The 20,473-nt window shown below is 39.5% G+C and overlaps 1 protein-coding gene across 1 annotated transcript in view; it reads left to right on the top strand.

Annotated features, from left to right (window-relative positions):
* The window catches only part of CDS1 (CDP-diacylglycerol synthase 1), a 34,064-nt gene extending 16,657 nt beyond the window's left edge, over positions 1 to 17,407 (top strand). The window contains exons 5-13 of the mRNA XM_051619439.1: positions 898 to 1,037; positions 2,570 to 2,628; positions 4,536 to 4,618; positions 6,100 to 6,187; positions 7,286 to 7,354; positions 8,887 to 9,039; positions 11,350 to 11,469; positions 13,430 to 13,533; positions 14,724 to 17,407. Of these exons, the coding sequence (XP_051475399.1) occupies positions 898 to 1,037; positions 2,570 to 2,628; positions 4,536 to 4,618; positions 6,100 to 6,187; positions 7,286 to 7,354; positions 8,887 to 9,039; positions 11,350 to 11,469; positions 13,430 to 13,533; positions 14,724 to 14,853 (946 nt within the window). The 3' untranslated portion in view covers positions 14,854 to 17,407. The remainder of the gene's footprint in view (positions 1 to 897; positions 1,038 to 2,569; positions 2,629 to 4,535; positions 4,619 to 6,099; positions 6,188 to 7,285; positions 7,355 to 8,886; positions 9,040 to 11,349; positions 11,470 to 13,429; positions 13,534 to 14,723) is intronic.
* The last annotated feature ends 3,066 nt before the right edge of the window (positions 17,408 to 20,473 follow it).

Raw genomic sequence — 20,473 nt, 5'->3', positions numbered from 1 at the left:
TTATTGAGTGCTGCCTTGACATTTGAGGATCATATGGTGACTTAACTCTAGAAAGCTGAGTAACTGAATTTATATGAAGACCTTTGGCAGAATTACTTGTATACTGACTGTTTTGATAAAGGAAAGGGATTTCTTTGAAGATTTTCAGAAAGAGATGGCTGAAGGTGACATTTCACCTCAGTTGAACCTTGGGTGTGGACATACTCCCACAAAATTTTTTTGACAAGGTTGTAGTAATAGCTGCGTTTACTAGTTAGTTGATGGATTTAATCGTGTAAGATTATTGCTCAGTCAAGAAAGCTAAAAGGCAAAGTGTGCAGTGGAGTGGAGCAGGAGATGCAGCAGTAACTCTTTCAGATGAGAATTTTCAGGCCAGATGGCAAAAGTATAATTGCATTCTCTTCCTCAAGCCCTGTGTCAGACTCGCTGTCCTATAACCTCAGAGGTTTCATCATGCAAGTACCTTTTTAAGGCAGAAATCACAAGCCACTTATTAGGACACAGGAAAAGAATATGCGGAATTGCTTGAGTCAGTGTCAAAGTTCTGTACTTCTGGAACATCTGTAAAGGACTTGCAGAATTGTGGAGTATTCAATACTGTAGTTAAGGATGAAATTAATTTTCCAACTGTATCCTGCAAAATGTGCTTGTTTTTTTCCAGTGCAGTTGCTTTGCAAGAAGTAAGTTACAAAAATTGGCTTATCAGAGGAGACACCAACCAAGAAGTATAAAAGTGGATTTATACTTGAATTTTATTTTTATCACATCTTTTCTACCATTTTGGTTTTGGTTTTCTCTGGTGTTTTTATTGTGGTCGGTTTGTTTGTTTTGTTTGTAAGAATGATGCCTAACATATATTATCTTGTTAAAATAACTGCTAGCTGTTGTATGTTGTAGGTACTTTTTGCTCTGTGTGAACTACTTCTTTTATGGAGAGACTGTAGCTGATTACTTTGCTACATTTGTTCAGAGAAGAGAACAGCTTCAATTCCTAATTCGTTACCACAGGTTTATATCTTTTGCACTCTATTTAGCAGGTAAGTGTAGGAAATTGCAAAAATGAAAGAATTTTGTGCTGCATTTGTTTCTGTGCTTGTTTCTTTTATTTTTTTTTTTTTTAATAATTGCTCCCCAGCTTTATGCACTTTAATTTCCTTCTCCTCTTGATGTTCAAGGAAATTAGGTGTTTGTGGTTTTGTTTTTCCTGTGAAGAGATTAATATAAATGTTGCATTCACTGAGAAGAAAGAAGCCCAAACAAGTGCATGATCTTGACTGAGTTGAGCTAATAGCTCTTAAGAGAAGTTGGCATGAATTCATTTTGAGTGCTGGAGAACTGGGGCTCAATACCTGAGTACACAAATTATATTTTGGCAGTCTGTGGAGATTACTTGTATGTGTAATTGCTGTGCTGGGTTGATGCTGTATTGTGCAAGTGTTTTGCTAGGTCTACAGCGATGAGATTGACCAATATATTTTAAAATGATTATTCAAAATCCTGGAGGCTTTATTTTGTCTGCAAGATACTCAGATGCTTGTGTCGTGGGTAGATTTTCCTTCCACTTTTTAAAAGCCTCTTCTCTAGGAAGAAGAGAGATAAGCTCTTGGTCTTGTGGGGTATTGCTTTGTAAACATGTAAATACAGGCCACAATGTTTTCAGCAATGCAATTAATATGACTTTAGCCTAAAATTAAATCGATTGAAGTCTCGGATTGGCTGAAGGGGCAGGAGGCTGCTATGCTACAAATACTTGTAAAATATAATAAGAAACCTCATCTTCAATGTGAACTGTCAGTCTGTCTGCTGTTAATTTTATTTTTTAAACCAGATAAAAATTCTACTCTGTGCTTAGATCACAAATTTGAGATCAGCTTTGCAAGACTTGACCTTTTTCAGCTGACTTTGGCTTGAGGAAGCTAACTTACCTAGTGCTTTGTGATAGCTGAAGCACGGTGAAGGGAGAGATAAGACAAGCCAGTTACGAGTGTAGCAGAGCCTCTTGGTGGCTGCTGCATTGGGATGGTGTGGTCACTGAGGGTCATCTCTAGGGCTAACCCTAGTGTTACGGGTCTTTTGAGGACTTCTGACTCCATTGGCAGAGGAGGTTGCCCTAGGGGAGAAGAGGTGCTCTCTTAGTCACCCAGATAGTTTCTTTCTGTCAGCAGAATGCTCCAGTGCCAGCATTTCAGGCTTGCATTGCATGCAGCCATGTGCCTGTCTGGGGGAAAGGCACAAACTGGTCTTTTCAGTTATTTCTGTTAATCATTCAAAACCAGCTTGTTGACCTGGTTTTGAGTGGTTTTTAAAGGTGATGATCTCCTCCCCTAAAAAATTATGTCTATGATGGGACCTTGTGGGTAATGAAATGGATGCTCTTTACTGATGTTTACTAAATTGTGTGCTCTAATGAGAATAATTTTATATGTACATTGGGCTGAATACAAGCAAAATGCTTCTAGCAGCAGAGGTACTAAAAGCTGCTTTGAGGGAAGAGAATTACTGGTATATCACAGTTCAGTGTAATTAAATATAAGATGGTACAAACTATGCTTATTTTGGTTTTTTACAGGCTTCTGCATGTTTGTTTTGAGTTTAGTGAAGAAACATTATCGCCTGCAGTTTTACATGGTGTGTATTACCCTCTTTGCTGTGGTCACTCACGTTATGAACGTCACTAGAAACAGTCATGTCTCTATGTTCATAAAATAGCTTGGAAAAGGGGTGTGGAAAATTACTAAAAGAAACCAGTGTTTTCATCTCTCATGCTTGTCCACCTAAAAATCAGCATAAGAGCTAATCAAGGGCATGAACTTTTTCCTCGTATGTCTCTTCTAGGTTGAAAACTAATTTTGTAACATCACAGGTAAAAAAAACCAACAACAATGAGAAACAAAACAAAACAAACAAACAAAAACACCTGCACAAAAAAACCACAACAAAATAACAACAACAAAAACCAAACAAACAAAAAACAAAACAACGAAATCCAAACAACAAAAACAAACACAAGAAACCCCACCCAAACTAAAACAAACCCAAAAAACCCCACTGGCACACCACACCTCCTCACCTTCTATATAGAAGTGGTTAGAAGCAAAGCAGTAATGTAGTACAGCTCCTGTCATTAAAGAACTTGAGCAATCAGGGCACTGTGCAACCCTAAGGATTTCTTACAGTTTCAGGTTCCAAAGATGCAATTAACTCCTCTGCTTCTGTAGTGCTTTAGGTAGCACTTTACCATCAAGGACTCCTAATTCTAGACTAGGACTTAGCTGAGATCTGTATGAGCATGGGAAAAAATCTTTTCCTCACAAAAAAAAAAAAAAAAGAAGTGTACCCTGTTTGTGGGAGAATTTGCCTGACAGGGAGATGCAGCTCTTCTAGGAGAGGTGGCCTTTATCATCTAATCTGCAAAAAAAATTCCTTAAGATTGGCACAAGGTAAATATAATAATTTTTCTGTAGGTTTTTTCCTTGTTTGACTTCTGGAAAGAAGGCACAAAAAATGTGGTATCAGTCATATGAGTTGTTGCCTGCCCAGAAATCATTAAGATGTGACTGCCTAAGAATTGCAGTAAAATGGAGGGAAGCCATGTATGTCCTGTGGATGGACAGGGAGACTAGCCATTTGGGTTTAGGGGGTGTTTCAACATCACTATACAAATATTAAAAAATTTGCTGCAGAGATGGTTCAAATAACAAGCAGATAATACTTTCAGGAACCTTAAGTCAGTTCCTGCACCTCCCCTTTCAGACTTCTTGAGTTGTCTTACCTGGAAGTAGATGCTGGCTACCACAAGAGAACTCATGTGATAAGAGATTCAAGGAACTAGGACATTCCAAGTGTTAAATCGTCCAGACATTTAGAGTGCTTAAATTTGGTGTTTCATGAAAAAACTACCAGTTCTTGATTTAAAAGGTTTTGGAAAATAAAATCTATTGTAGATTCTTTACTGGTAAACTGTTTGGAAACTGCTTTATTGTAGTACACTGGTGCTACAAAATAAACACAAAGTATGGACAGTAATACTGAGGAAAAGGACTGTTTAAATGACCATGTGCCTAAGAATTAACACTTTGTTTTTGCTAATCCTGAGAATGTTCATATTTAATAAGAGGATGGGTATTCTGTTATGAGAGAGATCCATATCTGTGTAACATGACTCTTCCATGAGTTTTTCATCACCATTTTATTGTTACAGTTCTAACATGTCTTGTATGTACATACAGAATATCACATTGCTTATGTTTCTCTGCTGCTTTCATGCTAAAGGGGTATGTCTTATTAAATTAGATGTTAAACTGCACTTTAAATTCTGTGAAGGTAAGTTCTGGGGAAACCTGATAAAGTTTCGGTACTTGCTTCAGAAAGCCAGCTGGCTTGTGATATACTGTATGCACACATCTTTTGCATTATCACTAGAACTGGTCTTTCCTGTGAGCTCCTAAGTAGCTCCTCTAGCTGACATGCCAGTATTTACCAAGGTGTATGGTTTGGTGTTTTCACTAACTGTTGTGTTGTTGCATTGTTAACAGTTCGCATGGACTCATGTCACTTTGCTGATCACTGTAACTCAATCTCATCTTGTCATCCAAAATCTCTTTGAAGGCATGATCTGGTAAGGGGACAGTAATAAACTGATATGTAATCTATTGCGTTAAAAGGTTGGTTCTTTTACATAGATCTGGTTAGGGAAGAATTGTGGGAATGGTTAAAGCAGCACAAATTAGAGGACTTTTAATGTCTAGTTGGGAGGGGAGTCAGAAGAATTGGGAGCAATGAGGTGAAGGAGGCAGGAGAGGAAGCAGAAACCCCTTTAACCAGATTGGCAGCCACAAGTATGACAGTTTTGAACAACCCCTTCACTTACTTGCAAGAAATAGGATTGCTTGCATGCTTGGTGAAATAGTTTTGGTCGCATGTTGCTGAATGGATGAAGATCCAGCAATTCTTTTTCAATTACTTGAGTGCTTCATGTTGCTCAGAGCCATTGAAGTTGGAACATTTAATTTGAAATCCCCCATCCAGCCTCTTTCCCTGTCACCTTCCCTATTCAGATAAATTCAGATTACTTGAAATATTACAAGAGTTTGAATCTTGGACATTGTTGGGTCATCTTAATACCCCATTTCCAGTGATGTATTTTACTTTGATAATGCGGTTAAAGTTGATTACTTAAAACCACTCCTCAAAGACAGGGTGTGTTTTCCCACCTCCAGTGCTTTAGGGACAGGGTAAATTGCACATTGAGAAAGAAGTAAAAAGCACATGGAATTTGATTTGTGTTCTTCCAAGGAAATAATACTGTATGTTCTTTTTCTTTTCCTGATATGTGTAGTACTGGGGAGATAATTGCAGAAAACATGTGCTCATATTTATAAAGAAAACCCAAAGCCTTTTGCAAAATTTGTATATAAACAAATTATTTTCATAGTGATTATATTCATGTGTGAAAAACTGACCCTAGTTGCCTTGCTGGCCTACTATTTCTTACTTCCATTGATGCTAGGCAATTTGAGATATGGTCACATAATCTGACTTTTTAGCTTATTAATACATGCCTGTTTTGAAAAGGGAAAAAAAGGAAGGTTAGCAGACTTCAGTATCAGATTCAGATGCTGTCTGAATGCAAAGAACACTTAGAAAGCTAACACAGGCTGCTCCAAAATGACAAGAGTGGAAAAAAAAGGATTTTTTTTTTCTTTTTTTTTTTTAGTTTAGGTATCATTAACTTTAAAAGGAATTTGCTTGCTTTGATGTTACCAGTAACATTAATATGTTTATATCTGTTGATTTCTTCCTAACTGTGGTGCCAGTCTCCCAGCCTGAAAGGAAAAAGCCAGCCTCTTCATGTTTTAAGCTCATGCATAAAATAATATTTTAACTTGAACTAACATGGATCTGTAATGATCTTGCTGGCTGAAAACTAAAACAAGTATAGCTAAATTGCTGCTCATGGGGGACACGTTATGAAATGTAATTCCTTCTGAATACAACAGAAATAATTCCCAGAAAGAAATGCTGCTGTTCCCATTTCTGTCCTGTGTTTGGATTTGGTCAGCTTTTTCTTTCCATGAAGTTTTTAATGTCTTTCTCTAGGTTTCTGGTTCCAATTTCAAGTGTTATCTGCAATGATATTACTGCTTACATTTTCGGATTCTTCTTTGGCAGAACTCCATTAATTAAGGTACTGACTTAGGCACTTCCTCACTAACAAGTTTTTAGAATTTATAGCATTTTTAATACTCGTTCAAAAACATGTTTATGGAAAAATACTTTCTGCTGTACTGCATGATGTATACTTATCCTAAAAAAACCAAATTTACTATCTTGACTCTGAAGATTTGTAAGTGGAAACTGGGATTAATAGGAATGTAATATTGACATTATGGTATAATCCGGTTTGAGCCTATTTCATCATTATTTATGATCACTTTGGTTTTGGATTTCATACGAAGGTTTAACTGCATGCTTACTGTACAGAAACTGTAGTCTGAAATAAGCTGCTAGGTCATTTATACCTATTCCTCATCTGATCTCATTGATGTAGCACTGAGAAGGGCTCAAGTAGTCATCTTGCTATGCTGGTAGCAGATGCACAACCCCACAGAAAGCCATGAATTATTAATTTAATGATGTTGCCATGTAAACTTTTGAGTATTTGGTTGTTTTGGATATTAAACTGCTCCTAAGTCTAAAACATGGTAGAATTTGAGGAAGAAAATGGCTTGTCTCTGTAGGCCTATGTTAGTTACTTGCTGTGTTAGTTTGCCAGTCAGTATGTAGGAAGCTAGGGTCTCCTGAAGAATGTCCCCAGCAGCAGTCTAGCACCCAGGATTCTGTTGCTATCTAAATGTGCACTTGCTAGCAGAGGTCACCAACAGACAGCAGTGTCCTTGTGCAGTTTTCCAAGTCATCTGCTTGAAGGAGCTCAGCTGCTTAATCGGGGTCAGCTGTGGCCAGGGGCAGGCAGCAGCCTCCAGAGGCAGCAGCAGATGGGAAGGGAGCTCTCTGCTTCCTTGAGCTGCCCAGTTGCACCAGCCAAACTGGAGCACTTTCCCTCCTTGCCTGGGACAGGCTCAAGCCTTACTGCTCTATTGATCATGTTCAGTGGCTGCAGCTGCCAACATTCATTATTTCACACATACCATTTTTTATTATTCTTTTTTTTTTTTTTCCAAATTACCAAGTAGGAGCTTAATTTTCACAAACAAGGACCAGAAATAGAGTAAAAAGGGTTCAGTGATGCAGCTGATGAGGCTAATGCTATCTCTTTTGTGCCTAGCTATCTCCCAAGAAGACCTGGGAAGGGTTCATTGGAGGCTTCTTTTCCACAGTTGTATTTGGATTTGTTGTAAGTAACCACAGGACCTTCCTTGTATAAGTTCAGTTTTCAGCTTCCTGTTTTTACTTGAAATAAAACTAATGACAAATTTTGTCATCTCAAAATGCTGAAAGCCTAAGAGTTAGGGGTTTTTTGGCTAGTTTCATGGTTTGTTTCAGGATTGGCAATTAAACAAGTGACAATAATGCTCGCAATCCCCTCCTACTCAGGCAGGGAAAGGAGGGAGGGAATAAGGAGAGAGGTTTTCCCCATTGAAAACTAAACCAGACAGCTTTAATTAAATACTAATTATAAAAAAAAATATGTACAAATATGTCAGGAATGTGCAGAACCCACACCCCCAGCAACTCCCAGGGCATCTCCTGAGCTGTGAACAGTTCTGAAATGTCCCAGAGCTGCTGGAGAGAGCAGCAGAGCAGACAGCTGAGGGAAGAGTTATGAGGGTCAGGAATGCACGGGCCTAGGGATCAGAGAAGATGGATAGATGGGGTCCTTCATGGAAGCCAGCCATGAATGGAAGAAGAGAAGAGGAAGGGCTTGACTTCCGTGACCTCTGAATTTATACCAAGACTTATGTAGAAATGGATGGAATACTTTGGTTCACCAACTTTGCTGTCTGTCTAGTCCTCTCCTCTTCACAGGAGGGTTGCAGATAGGACCCTTCTGCTCCTTTTGTATCCAAAGCAGTAGATTCAACAAGCAGAGCAAAGCATCCTTCGTCTCTCGGCACTAACTATAAAACATCCAGGCATTGTCAGTCCGTTAGCTGGAAAACTTGTGTTCTGCTTGAAAGAGAGTTCACTAAAGAAAAAAAAAAATTAGTGAAAAGAAAATCAGCTTCATCCTGGCTCAAAGCAGGACAGCTACAGAATTCTGCCAACTTGTAACTAACTGGAAAGGTTAGGCAAGGCTTTCACCTTTACTGAATAGGTTATATTGGCCATTTTTGCCATTACTGTTACTATATCAATGTTTTTATTTATTAGTTGCATCCCCATTTTGAAATCCAAGTTTATTGACAGCATTATTTATGCTTTGTAAAGTAGTACTTTTGCATTACATACTTTATAATGACTTTTCTCCTGAGAAGTAATTTAAACTGATGATATGCATAGATGATAATAACAGCATACAGTAACTATTCTGATAAGCAATTTATCACCAAGATCAGCAGAACTTGTAAGTGCCAAACTTTGTAGAAGCAATAGTTCAAGTTTTAATGGAGAAGTGAACTGCAAGGAAATGATGAGTGGCTGAGTGGCAAGTGATGTTTTGAGATTTTAGAATGCAGAAATGTCCATTAGATATGAATCTGAGAGAAATGAGAAGGAAAACAAGTTGGGAAATTATCACTAAGCACACTGAACATCCACATTTTTCTGTCATCTTGAGATATTCTCCAACTTAAATAGACTGATATTATTCCATTGTGGGTCTCCTTGTTATTAAAATATTTTTGTTACCCTCAGCTTGCATTACAGTATTATATTTAACTGTGACAATAAATGCCTATTTCAAGTGTCCTTGTCTTTGTTTTTCAGTTTTCCTATTTTCTGGCTCAACATCAGTACTTTGTCTGCCCCGTGGAATATAACAGCGAAACCAACAGATTTGTGACAGAGTGTGAACCTTCAGAGCTCTTTCAGATGAAGAAGTACTCTGTGCCACCACTGCTTCAGACTGTGTTGGGATGGGTAAGGAAATCAACATTGCTTAAAATTGAAATCATACTTCCCAGCTTGAGTGGTTTTCTAAAGTTCTTTAGAAAGGTATATGAATGCTGGTAAGTCTTGAAAGGGTACGAACTGAATGATACCTAATGTGCCCCTCCATTGCTCAGATGGGGGAGGTGATCACCCAGGCAGAATTGAAATGCATTGCTGGAGTCACCTGAGGAAACCTGGCAGTGTTCTTGTGGCTGTATCCTCTTTGTGCTCTAAGTGGATACCAGTGAAGCATTTTGCAAACAAACCTGTATTTGAAGACCAACTTTTAAATTTTTGTGGAAAGTAAACAAAGGGTTGCCCAAAATCAGTAGCAAGCTTAAGAAAACTTGTGGAACTTCATTCCACTTTCCGCTGTTAGAACTGGACTTGCAGGTTTCTTCACCAATAGCATCGCGTGTGTTGGTGCCATTACTTGCATGCTGAGTGAAAAAGGAATACCAGCAATAGTTTCATGTCATGTATTCACAGGAAGAGAATATCAAATAGAAACAAACCAGTCTGTCATTTTCTTTCCTTTAGAGCAAAGAGGAGGTAACTGGGATAAATGCAGAATAAATGAGTTCTGCAGCTCTGCCCTTGCCTGTGCAGTGGCTCAGTGCAGAGTGAGTGCACAGCAGCGAGGAATGCAGCAGGCTCTGCATGGTGGTTACACGGGTGTAACACTGAAGGAGAAAAGGTGAAGTGGTTACAAGAAGAAAGCACAGATTGGAAACTCTAGCAACCAAACCTGAGGCTAAAAGTAATTAATGGCTATAGTTGGTATTTAGAAAAGCAAGATGACATCTAGAAGGAGCTCAAATATTTTCATATCAAATGAATGTACTGTTGCTTCAGGGACTTGGGGGTTGATTGCAAACTTAGTAAGGATTTTTCTGCATAAAAACATAGTGTGGACAGAGCAGTGAGAAATCTGTGTCCAGCTATATTGTGTGTTTTGGCAAAGGGCAAGAAGTTGGGAAAGCACAGCTTTCTGCCAGTCTAAAAGAGTGCTATCAGTTAACCTTTAAAAGAGATGTTCCACATGGACTTCTGAAGTACTTCTGCCAAGCCTTTTGTGGAAATAATTAATTTTATCTCTCTTTATAGGAAGTCAAATTGAATGTACTTGTTTGGGCAACAGTCTATTATGTTTAGAAGACAGTTTGCTTGGTATGAAAAGATGTTGAGCCTTGTGTTCTCTCAGGGAAGACGACTTAATAATTTCAACTCTCAAACTTTTCAGTTTGACCAAATAGATTAGCCTAAAAGAAAGGTGTCTTAAGATAACTGCACAAAGTAGTCAGAAGTTAATTGGTGTTGGCCAGCTGTGATGCAAGTTAGAAACACAAGGTACAGATTTTCAGCTACAGATGGTGTTTATCAAGACTTGCCAGGTGAGGCATGCTCTGCTCTCGGTAATGAGGCCAGCATACCTTTCCCTCAAAGGCTGGAGCTTGTACAATTGACTTGAAAGTGCTCAAAGCTAAGTCATCAAAAAAAAACCCAACAACACCAAAACAAACCACGATCCCAAAACCCAGAGAACACAAACAAAAAAACCCAATTAAAAAAATCCCAACGAGCCCAAAACACCCCAACCAAACAAACAAAACCCCTTTTTTAAAAATCTATGTCAGGAAGGAAAACAGGTACCTGTTGCCAATGAAGTCTCTCTTATCTGTAAGAACTTGAACAGATCAAACCAAATTTCAAGTCCATGAGCAGGCTGAGGGGAAAAATATGTTTAGATGAAAACCAAACAGTACTCATGGGGGTAAAACCATTATTAAATCTCCTGTTATTGCCATGCACCAAGGTGACAGTATGATGGACTAGTGCAATATTCATATCTGTCTTGTGAGAGCACTTGGAAGAAGTGACAGTGAATTGTGTGGAGTTGACAAGTTTGCGGAGAGCACTGGGCCACTTAATAGAGCAATACCAGGAATTTGTGGAAAGCTTGTTTATAGGAAATGGAAATGGAGCTGGAAATGCAGAGCCAGGAGATTGTAGAGTGTCTCATTGTGTGTGATGGAATTAGTAGTTATATTCCTTATGATCAACTGAGGGACTGGCTGGAAACCACATTATTTGAAGTTAACTGCTCTAGCAACCCCAAATACGTCATCCTATTAACATGACCAAGCCTTTCAGCAGCTCTATACAGTGTGCCTACTTTTGCTTTCTTTTCAGTATTACTTTGTGTCAAGAAATGTGCTCTGCAATTTTTAACTGTTTAAGCTTGAAATGTCTACAATGAAACATATTGGAACACAGTGTTAATTCCTTTTCCTTTAGGAAACGGTGAAGATGTACCCCTTTCAGATGCACAGCATTGCACTGTCAACGTTTGCCTCGTTAATTGGACCATTTGGAGGATTCTTTGCCAGTGGATTTAAAAGAGCTTTCAAAATCAAGGTGTGTAATGACTCCTGTAAGACCATTTTGGTTTGGTTTTCACTTTCAAATAGAAAAACTAATAGGTCAGGTTTGTTTGTGTTTTACTTAATAAAATTCATTGTAGTACCTAGTGTTTCTGCTAAGATGTGATGATGTTTGAGCTGGTTTTTAGCATCAGCCGCAGCGCTTAGTTTTGTCGGATATGTGTATGTGTTATTCTCTGCCTAATCAACATGTGACTTTAGTGTTGGACATCTAAGAATAATTTGGTTTCATATTTTGGCTGATAATTAATTAGTCTTCCAAGTCATGTTGCAGAAGTGGTTTAGACAAGCAGGATGTGAGGTATTATACCTGACATAAAAGGTCATAGACAGCAAAGAAGCTCCGACAGCAGTTTACCCTTCAGATTGTGGCTGGCTGTGTTTTACCTGTAGTATTTGTGTCGTATGCAGATGCTGACATGTCAGGTTCACCAAAGCATGAGATGTTTGGCTGCCTTTGCCAATACAGTGCTGCCTTGTGACAAGAGTGTGTATTGGCAAGTGATGTGACGTGCTAACCTCTGTTTATTGCAAGGTGTGCGCTGTCGCTTGTGGCAGTGTTGTCCCTGGCTGGTATTAAGTGGCAGCAGGAGTATGGGAAGAGGGCAGCCCCAAATTTTCTCCCGACCTTCTTTATGTCTTGGTAGGACTGCTGTAATTCTTATCCTGTTGCTTGCTGTTGTTGTTGTTCCCTGTGTCCACGAGTTCTGGCATGTGCTTTGCACAGAAGCATATAAACCTCTCTGTTTGTGCTGGATTCTCCCACATGTGCCTGTACCCACCCCTCTTCCCTGTGCTGGTCTGAGCAGCTTGCCCGGCACTTTGCTACCTACAGCCTCGTGTGCTGTCATACCTGTGCATCCATCTTGCACTGTTGGTGTGAATTCTGAAAAGCAACACTTAAAAGTAGAACAAAAAAAAGTGGATTAAAAAAATATATATATATAATTCTGGGCCCCAAGGTGGTGACCAAATGACTGTCGGGAAGACAGGGATGTTGTGGAACTGTTACTGAAGACATGTAGGTTAGATTAGACACTCCATGCCTCTCCAGCACTGAAGGGCTGGAGTGACATCAGCACAGAGCTGGTGTAACTTGCTGACAGTCACTCCACATGACTAAGGTCAGGGTTTTCACCCAGCAAATACACAACTGAATGTGAATGACAAAAAGGATGTATGAGGGTAGTTTGACTGATAAAGCTGTTCCGTGGACAAGACTGGGCAGCACAAAGGTAGTGTATTGAGCTTTGCTTATCAGAAATTTATTTTTTTTTAAGTAGTGACAATTTTTTCACTGCAGGTTATTTTAATTCTGTTAAATATATTTGTATTGTATGCACACATGGTTTTTAACTATGGTTACCAAGAACCCAGTGACATAAACAGCTGATGAATGGGCAGTATGACTTGCAAAGCCAGTGTTAGACAGTGGAAAGAGCCCTCAGGTTACTGCTTCTCTTGCAGCAAAGATATATTCCCTGGTGAGAAGTGCTTCAGCAGCAGCTGCCAGTAGAGAGAGGTAAAGCTTTGAAAGTATTAAAGAGGAGAATTAGATTCTGTAGAGGCAAAAAATGACAGCCATTAGCTGAGGAGGCTTGCTGCAAAATATAATACATTTAGGCAAGCAAGTGCACTCAGTACTGGCAAACCTGCACCTGACCTACTGCTGTCCTTCTGTGTGATACTGCAGGCAAGTTGCTTATCTCTACTTTTCCTTCTCACCCCTTGACTCACCTTTGCAATTAAAAACTCCTTTAGCAAAGGATGCTCTTGCTAACTTTTGGCTCAGTGCAGTGAAACCATAGCTTAATTGCGGCCTTAATGTGCTGCTGTCAAGTGATGCATCATTAGTGTGTTTCATCGGAATCACTGACCAGGACTAATTATTTGACTTATTTATTTCCCCCCTCCATGTCTTTCACATCCAAAAGGATTTCGCAGACACAATCCCTGGGCATGGTGGGATAATGGATCGCTTTGATTGTCAGTACTTAATGGCCACTTTTGTTCATGTCTATATCACCAGTTTCATAAGGTATGGGCTTTTTACAATATTAACTACTTAAATCTGCATAGGAATTGTATCATAGTTACTTCATATGAGTTATGTTCTGCACTGTTAGCATAGCAGAGACTGCAGGTTTCTAAATCTGATTTATGCCATGACTTCAAATATGGAACTATTACGAAAACATGTCTCTGCATAGGATTTGGGTCAGATTCAAGCGATGCCTTAATGTTTCTGTGACTGCTGTTAGAGGTAATATGTGTATCCGAAACGCCAGGAAATTTTGTGTAGCGCCCTCTTAAAAGTTTTACTAGAATTTACTGGTTACAGGGAGATATGAGGATGAGATTTGGGGCAGGAGGGTTGCTGCAGCATCTGCTTTCTCTGAGTGGTTCCTGAAGAGCCTGTAGGTTGTGAGTCTGCAGTTCCTCATGTAAGCTTTAGTATTTTTCAGTCTCTTGACTTGGGATTTTTTGTTTGAGATTAAAATACTATAGTTAAAGAGAGGAGTCAGCTTCTTAAAAATACTACTCATCTTCCTTGATCCACACCAGCTTTCAAGCAGAAATTGTGGGAATGGCAGTTCTCTTACAGTCAGTCATTTTAATTCCTGGGGCAGGGGGGGTATCAAGGAGCTGTAGGCATCCAAACTGATGCATGCCCTTAGTTTTGTAAATGCGTATGGCTAAACAGTTATTAGATACCTAATCAGCAACAGATTTTTTGCCTCATATTCAGTCATTCTTAGAAGTAGACTGTAAATAAGCGACTAGCTAAAAACGAGGCTGTTATTTAGAAAAGTTTTGTTTAATTTGTGGTTTTCTTTACCAACTTGACCAACTTTCCATTTAGTTCAATAGCACACAGCTTATCTGTCAACAGATACTAAACTAATAAAGATCAGTTGATGAAAAATCTTGATTACAGTGATTAAGGATGAATTAGAGAACTTTATTTGTTGTAAGCCTTCTTAATATCCCCATTTGACAGAAAGTACAATAAATGCTTTAGTTTCTGTTCAGACTGAGCTAAGGGGTATTGTTTACCAATAATGTTCACTCATGCACCCTGAGGAGACAGACTGCAAGAAGTCCATAACTTGGTGTTCCCATGAAAAGGAAGGCATTGTTTGTGCAGCAACAGAAAAAATGGAAAGCTTTTGAGAAGTCTCTTTATAGCTTCTGCCTACAAAATAAATTTTCCTTTTTCATTGACAGGGGTCCAAATCCCAGCAAATTACTGAAACAGCTGTTGATACTTCAGCCTGAGCAACAACTGAGCGTGTATAAAGCCCTGAAATCTCACCTTGTCGAAAAAGGGATACTGCAGCCATCTCTGAGAGGGTAGTTTGTCAAAACAGAGGACTAGAAGAAACCTCCATTTACAAGAAGCCTGTGGAAAAGCATGGCATATAAACAATAGCTAAAGGAAGAGTAGTTTGTTCTGGAAGAGGTGAATATTTCCTGAATGTAATGTGAATGCTATGACTTCCTATTAGGACACGGAAGATCTCGTATTCCTAAAATAATTAAAATGCTTGCACAGTAACAGAAGTAACAGTACACATTCTGTAATTTTAGTTCCTGAAGTGGATGGCAGCAGTCTTCCTTCAGCACCCAGCTTTGACAGGCTTTGTATTTGAAAAAACCCCAAACATTCACTGTTAGTTTTTAATTACTTATTGAATATTGTGTATCTCAGCAATACTTTTTTTGGTCTCCAGTGGCTACTGAAGCATAAACAGATGAGGCAGGCAGTCACTTTTATGTAGCTCAGTGCTGAAATTACAGTTGGCCATAAAATACTTGTTAGCCTACTCGAAGAGGTACTTGCAGCCTGCTATAAGAGTACCTGTGTTTTCTAAATCACTATGAAGGTTAAACTTAGCTCTATTTTTAGTTAGACATTTTTCTTATGAAACTATTTCATTCTTTCAAAAGTATCTTTGCTGCAGTGTAGCTGGGCTATTTGGGCTGTGAAACTTATTTTTTTGCTTAATGTTACAGATTATAATTATTATAATTCTAATACAGCATCTACATCTAAGAGTAGAGATTACTTGAGAAAATGGGATTCTCCAAACCAGTGAATAGATGGGGGAGAATCTGGAGTTTAAGCCCTTGGTTTCCGTTACCTGGTCAGTGTCTGAAGACAGTAATTCAAGCCTTATTCCTTGTGCCTCTTAACTACTGTGTAGGATGGGGGTATTTCCTTCTTTTTAAAAGCACTTTGAGGTCCTGAGTAAAAGTGAAGTTTAAGCACTGTTTTATTAATGTGTTACTCAATGAAGGTTGAAATTAATGAATGTGCACAGTGCAAGACAGGCTGCATGGTTCTTCAGCTGTGTATTGTTATTTATTAAGAAGCTCCTCAAGCAAGCTTGGTTCAACTACATAGGTGTTTGAATGGAGAAATTTGATAGAAAACAGCTATTCTGTAGACTTAGTGGGGCATACAAGGAAAGCTGATGCTCTGAAATTCTCAGTCCTAGTTGTTTTCTAACTTTTTTCAACATGTGACATGTCTTGATGCAAATAAAAATTTAAACTTTTTTTTTTTAAATTACAAAACTGACTCCTGTACAAACAGAAAGCACAAATGCCAATTCTGTTTTGATATATTGTAACCTGATCCAATTTAATTCTTCCAAATAATTGTAAATAAGTTTCTTCTGCAGTGAAGGTACAGATGCTGCCTAAATGCTTGTGTGTATATATATAAAATTTAAAAAATGCTATGTGTAAATATTAAAGGTGAAAATTTTAAATGGTTGGTGCTACTTGAGGATAAAAACATGGAGAAAATCACTAGGGAGGGTGACAAGCTGTATCTGTAAAATTCAGACTACTTTTTGTTGAAAACCATGTAGCTGAAACCACCGTGCGCTTTGTAATTCCCATGGATGTCAGGTATTTGACAGAATTAAATTCTGTCTGACCTGGAGATTGCAGTACTGCATTGAAGAAACATTCCAAGAGGTGAAATGTGTCACCACTGCTTCTGTTTCAGTGGCCGTGTGACTTAACCATTAACTGCAGGGAACTGAATTTCAGCCCTTCCAGCAGAGGACATCATAGCCCAAGGTTAAAAGGTAGCACAGCCAGGGAGTGGGACATGTGGAAAGGTGCTTTAAAAAGAAGGGAAAACAGAGGGTGACCAAAGTAGCATACCTGAAAAATTAACTCTTAGATGAGGCTCTGGTTATGTATGGGACTTCAGTAGATGCTTATGAAAAAAACCACAACCATACTGGAGCTGGTATATCTTTACACTGGGTATTTAAAAATATTTAAAAACTAAAAATTATATATGGAATATATATAAAGGTAATTGTTACTTCAGAAAATGAACTTTTTAGTGTAATTTTATAGCATGTATAATAAGGAATTTAAAATATATTTTAGAACTTAAATACAACATAGCATTTGAAATTAATTGCTATATATTTGCACAATAGAAAGTTCAACACTGTGATTCTGCTGTTCAATGTTAAAATGAGGAAGGGATCATTTACAAACTCGTTCTTCAGTTTTCTGGATAGAGTAATAGCTTCCTGCTTGCTTCAGCTTGGTGTAAATAAAGCTCAGCAGCACTTGCCACTGAGAAGTTTCAACTACACTTGCTTACTATGAAGTGCATTTATCCCACTTGTTACTTCTATTTGTTCAAGCATTGCAACATTATCAACAGGGAAGTTTAACTTTTTACACCAGTGATTCTTTTCATTTGCACTTTTGTTCCAAGTTGCTACAATTACCCATTGAGCAAAAAAATAATAATTGTATATTATGTAAATATTGTAAATGTTACAGGTATATAATGTCTGTTTTAGTTTGACTGTTTCAATCTTTCATTGAAGCAGGTGTTGTAAAAAATAATAAAAATAAAACCTGGACATAAATCCTCCTGTCTTGTATTCCCTATAGAAGTGCTCAGTGGGTGAGCTCCATTTGTAGGGGCAGTTCCTGGCATGGTCAGCTGGGACTTTCTCTGGGCCCCCACTGTGTCACAAGGATGTCACACTCCCAGCCACGACTAGTTCCTCTTGCTACCACTACAAGGATATGCACTGAAATGTCAGAGAGAGAAGGATGCAGCAACAGCAAGACTAAAGCTCCGGCTCAGGAAGAACTAAGTGATTTTCTTCCCAGCCTGCCACATTTTCCCCTGGAAATACGAGTAGTCTTTCCATTTGCTTGGTGTCAGGGCTTGTGAAATGTTCCTGTTTTGGAACCTCACTTCTCGTTCATCATTCCTGGCACTGCTGGCACAGGTCTGTCAGTATTTGCTGTGTGGGGATGATGGGGAGACAGCTGCCACTCTCCTGCTTTCCTATTCCTTCCATTTTAAGTCTTGGATCTGAGGCCCTTCACCTCTTGCAGCCTCAAAGAAGCTGAGTAACAAACACATCTTGTTTCTATATCACAAAGAAGACTGTAACATCTGTTAAACACTCACCATCAGCAAGTCATGTCTGTGCTGCACACCTCCTTGTACTCTGGAATGGAGAACCACAGCAGGAGCTTGGCTGTGGCCTGCATCTGCTTCCTGATGTTCTTCTGAGGAAAGGAAAGGGAAAGTTTGTGATGAGCTTTGTCCTGCTAAACAGATAACATTTTTGATTGTTACTTCCAGGGAGGCTAACATAGCAGTGGGCCGGCCAGACAGCCAAAGCAATCCTTGTTTGTATAGCTGCAGCACAGGGTATTAGTGACTGTTTTTTGTGGGGTTGTTCATTTTTTTGAGGTTGACTTCAGTTGCCCTACATAGCATTTAAGTCACACTGTGGCAGAGTCCCTTTGTCTAGCTTGTACCAGAACCTGCACATAGCTAAGGTATAATTGCTGCTCTTTTACAAATAGTTTCTCAATTATAAACTGGATATTTAATTCCATGGTTTAGCAATTTCAAATTGCATAAACTGAGACATAAATCCTGTATCTGACAATTCCAGAAACAGGCAGTAATGTGGCATCCATAAATACAGAATCATAGAATCACAGAATCGCTGTGGTTGCCAAAGACCCTTGAGATCATCAAGCCCAACCACAAACCTAACACTGCCAAGTCCACCATCAATATACTGCTGAATGCTACAGACACTATGATTTGTTCATTGCATGCATATTGCGCCCCAACTGCCCAACATTGATGCTTGTTCTTGCAAATTGCAGATATGTTTTGATCTCATGTGAGAAGACTGGTAATAGTAGTATTTCAGTATTTCAAATATATCCTTTGCAAATGACTATGAAAAGGCAAGATACTATTTCTCAAAGGGCAGTCAAGATACAAAGCTTCAGCCCTGTTCAATTGCCACCCGTGCACCTTCACTTGCCTAAGCTGAGGTGCAAAAACAGCAGTTGCTGCTCCCATAAAAAGCAGCCAGGCCAGCTGCCCCTGACTCAGCAGAGACTCAAGTTTTGAGCTAATCTCACATGCAGCTTTCAGAGCAAGATGATAAGTTCTCAGTTCTGCTGTTAAGACCCTACTCTTTGATCACAGAAGATTAAATACTTGTACTATTTGGCAGGAATTGTGCACACCTCTAAAGAAAACACAACAAGAGCTCTCATTGCCCAATAGTGGCTTACATTAACTACCTAACTGTGGCTAATCATTGGGGGTTGTATGTACTTTGAAGGGTGTGTGTAGCTCTGCATACTTTGACCTTGTTTCTAGTGTGACAAACGTGATACCCACCAAATGTAGACTATCCTAAGACAGTGAGAAGCAAGCTCTGCCAGGCTTCATGCTGTACCATGTCCAGCTGCACTGAAACAAATTTTTGACTTCAAATTCACACAGGAGCTCTGTAAAACTACAGGCCAGGTCCTTTCCTACAGTAACTGAGATGCAGGCAAGCCTCTGGACAATTGACTCATATTTGTTTTGAAGAAAATCAACGTGAAAACCAACATGTCTGCATTCCATCTAATTGTGCCTAATTATGCACAACCTTTTATTAGCACAGTGTCCTTCAGGCTAACTTACAAGGCCCATGTGACTGGCACTAGCGATGCTTTGAGGTATCTCATCTACCACATTGCAATCCACCTAAATGACACCTGAGCCCAGCAGAAACCATCCTACCTGCTGCCTGGCTTTCTCAGATACCTGCCCCAGAAGGGGCAGGCCTGGCAGGGGAGGCCTGATCCCTCTTGCTGCCTGTCATGCAGAAGCCTTGTGTCAGTGCGGGCCTGGTTCTGAGCTGCCCACCAGTGCTGTGTCGCTGGAGAAGTCAGGGCTTTCCCTCGGTATGTGTCTTCCTAAACCCCCACCTGGATAAGTGACCAGGTTTCTAGTCTCAGACTTCTAGTCAAGGAGCACAAAAAGCTTTTTTTTTTTTCTTTTTTTTTTTTTCTGGAACTGTTACACCCAAGGAGCTCATAGCATAAACCAGGCTAATGAACTTGTTTTTCATGTACTGGAGGAGAAAACCATGTTTATTTACAACACAGCCAGAGATCCACTCTAAGAGACATGTAAGTAGAAGATGGAGAAGGGGAACTGCTGTTCCAGAGCAAGTCCTTGTCAGGGCTGGGGTGAAACCCTGAACACCAAGTTCATTGAATGTGTGGGTGGCAACACAAGGTAACCAGCAGACAGACCCCACCCCCCTATGTGCTTCTCTGTATGAGGCAAGACGCGGTGGTGGGGGGAGAGACTGAGATACGTAACACAGGGAGACTCCTGGATGATGCAGAGGACATGTGAGAGGGGATGGCCTGGGCTGAGTAGACATGAACCAGGGTGTCCATGCTGTGTGGCCAATTATCTTTCAAGGCACAGTGGCTCTTGAGGCAATGGCTTCTCAGCTGACTGACAGCAAACCTCCAGGACTTCTTGCTAAAGGATCATCTGGATGCATAATATTTACATGGGTTTGAGGCAAGACTAGCACTGGAACAGGCTGCCCAGGGAAGTGGTCAGGTCACCATCCCTGGAGGTGTTTAAAAGACACATA

The sequence above is a fragment of the Apus apus genome, chromosome 4 (assembly GCF_020740795.1).
Source record: "Apus apus isolate bApuApu2 chromosome 4, bApuApu2.pri.cur, whole genome shotgun sequence".
In the NCBI taxonomy this organism is placed as follows: domain Eukaryota; kingdom Metazoa; phylum Chordata; class Aves; order Apodiformes; family Apodidae; genus Apus; species Apus apus.
Note: the sequence above shows the minus strand (reverse complement) of the source record. Positions and strands in the feature narration are given on the sequence as shown.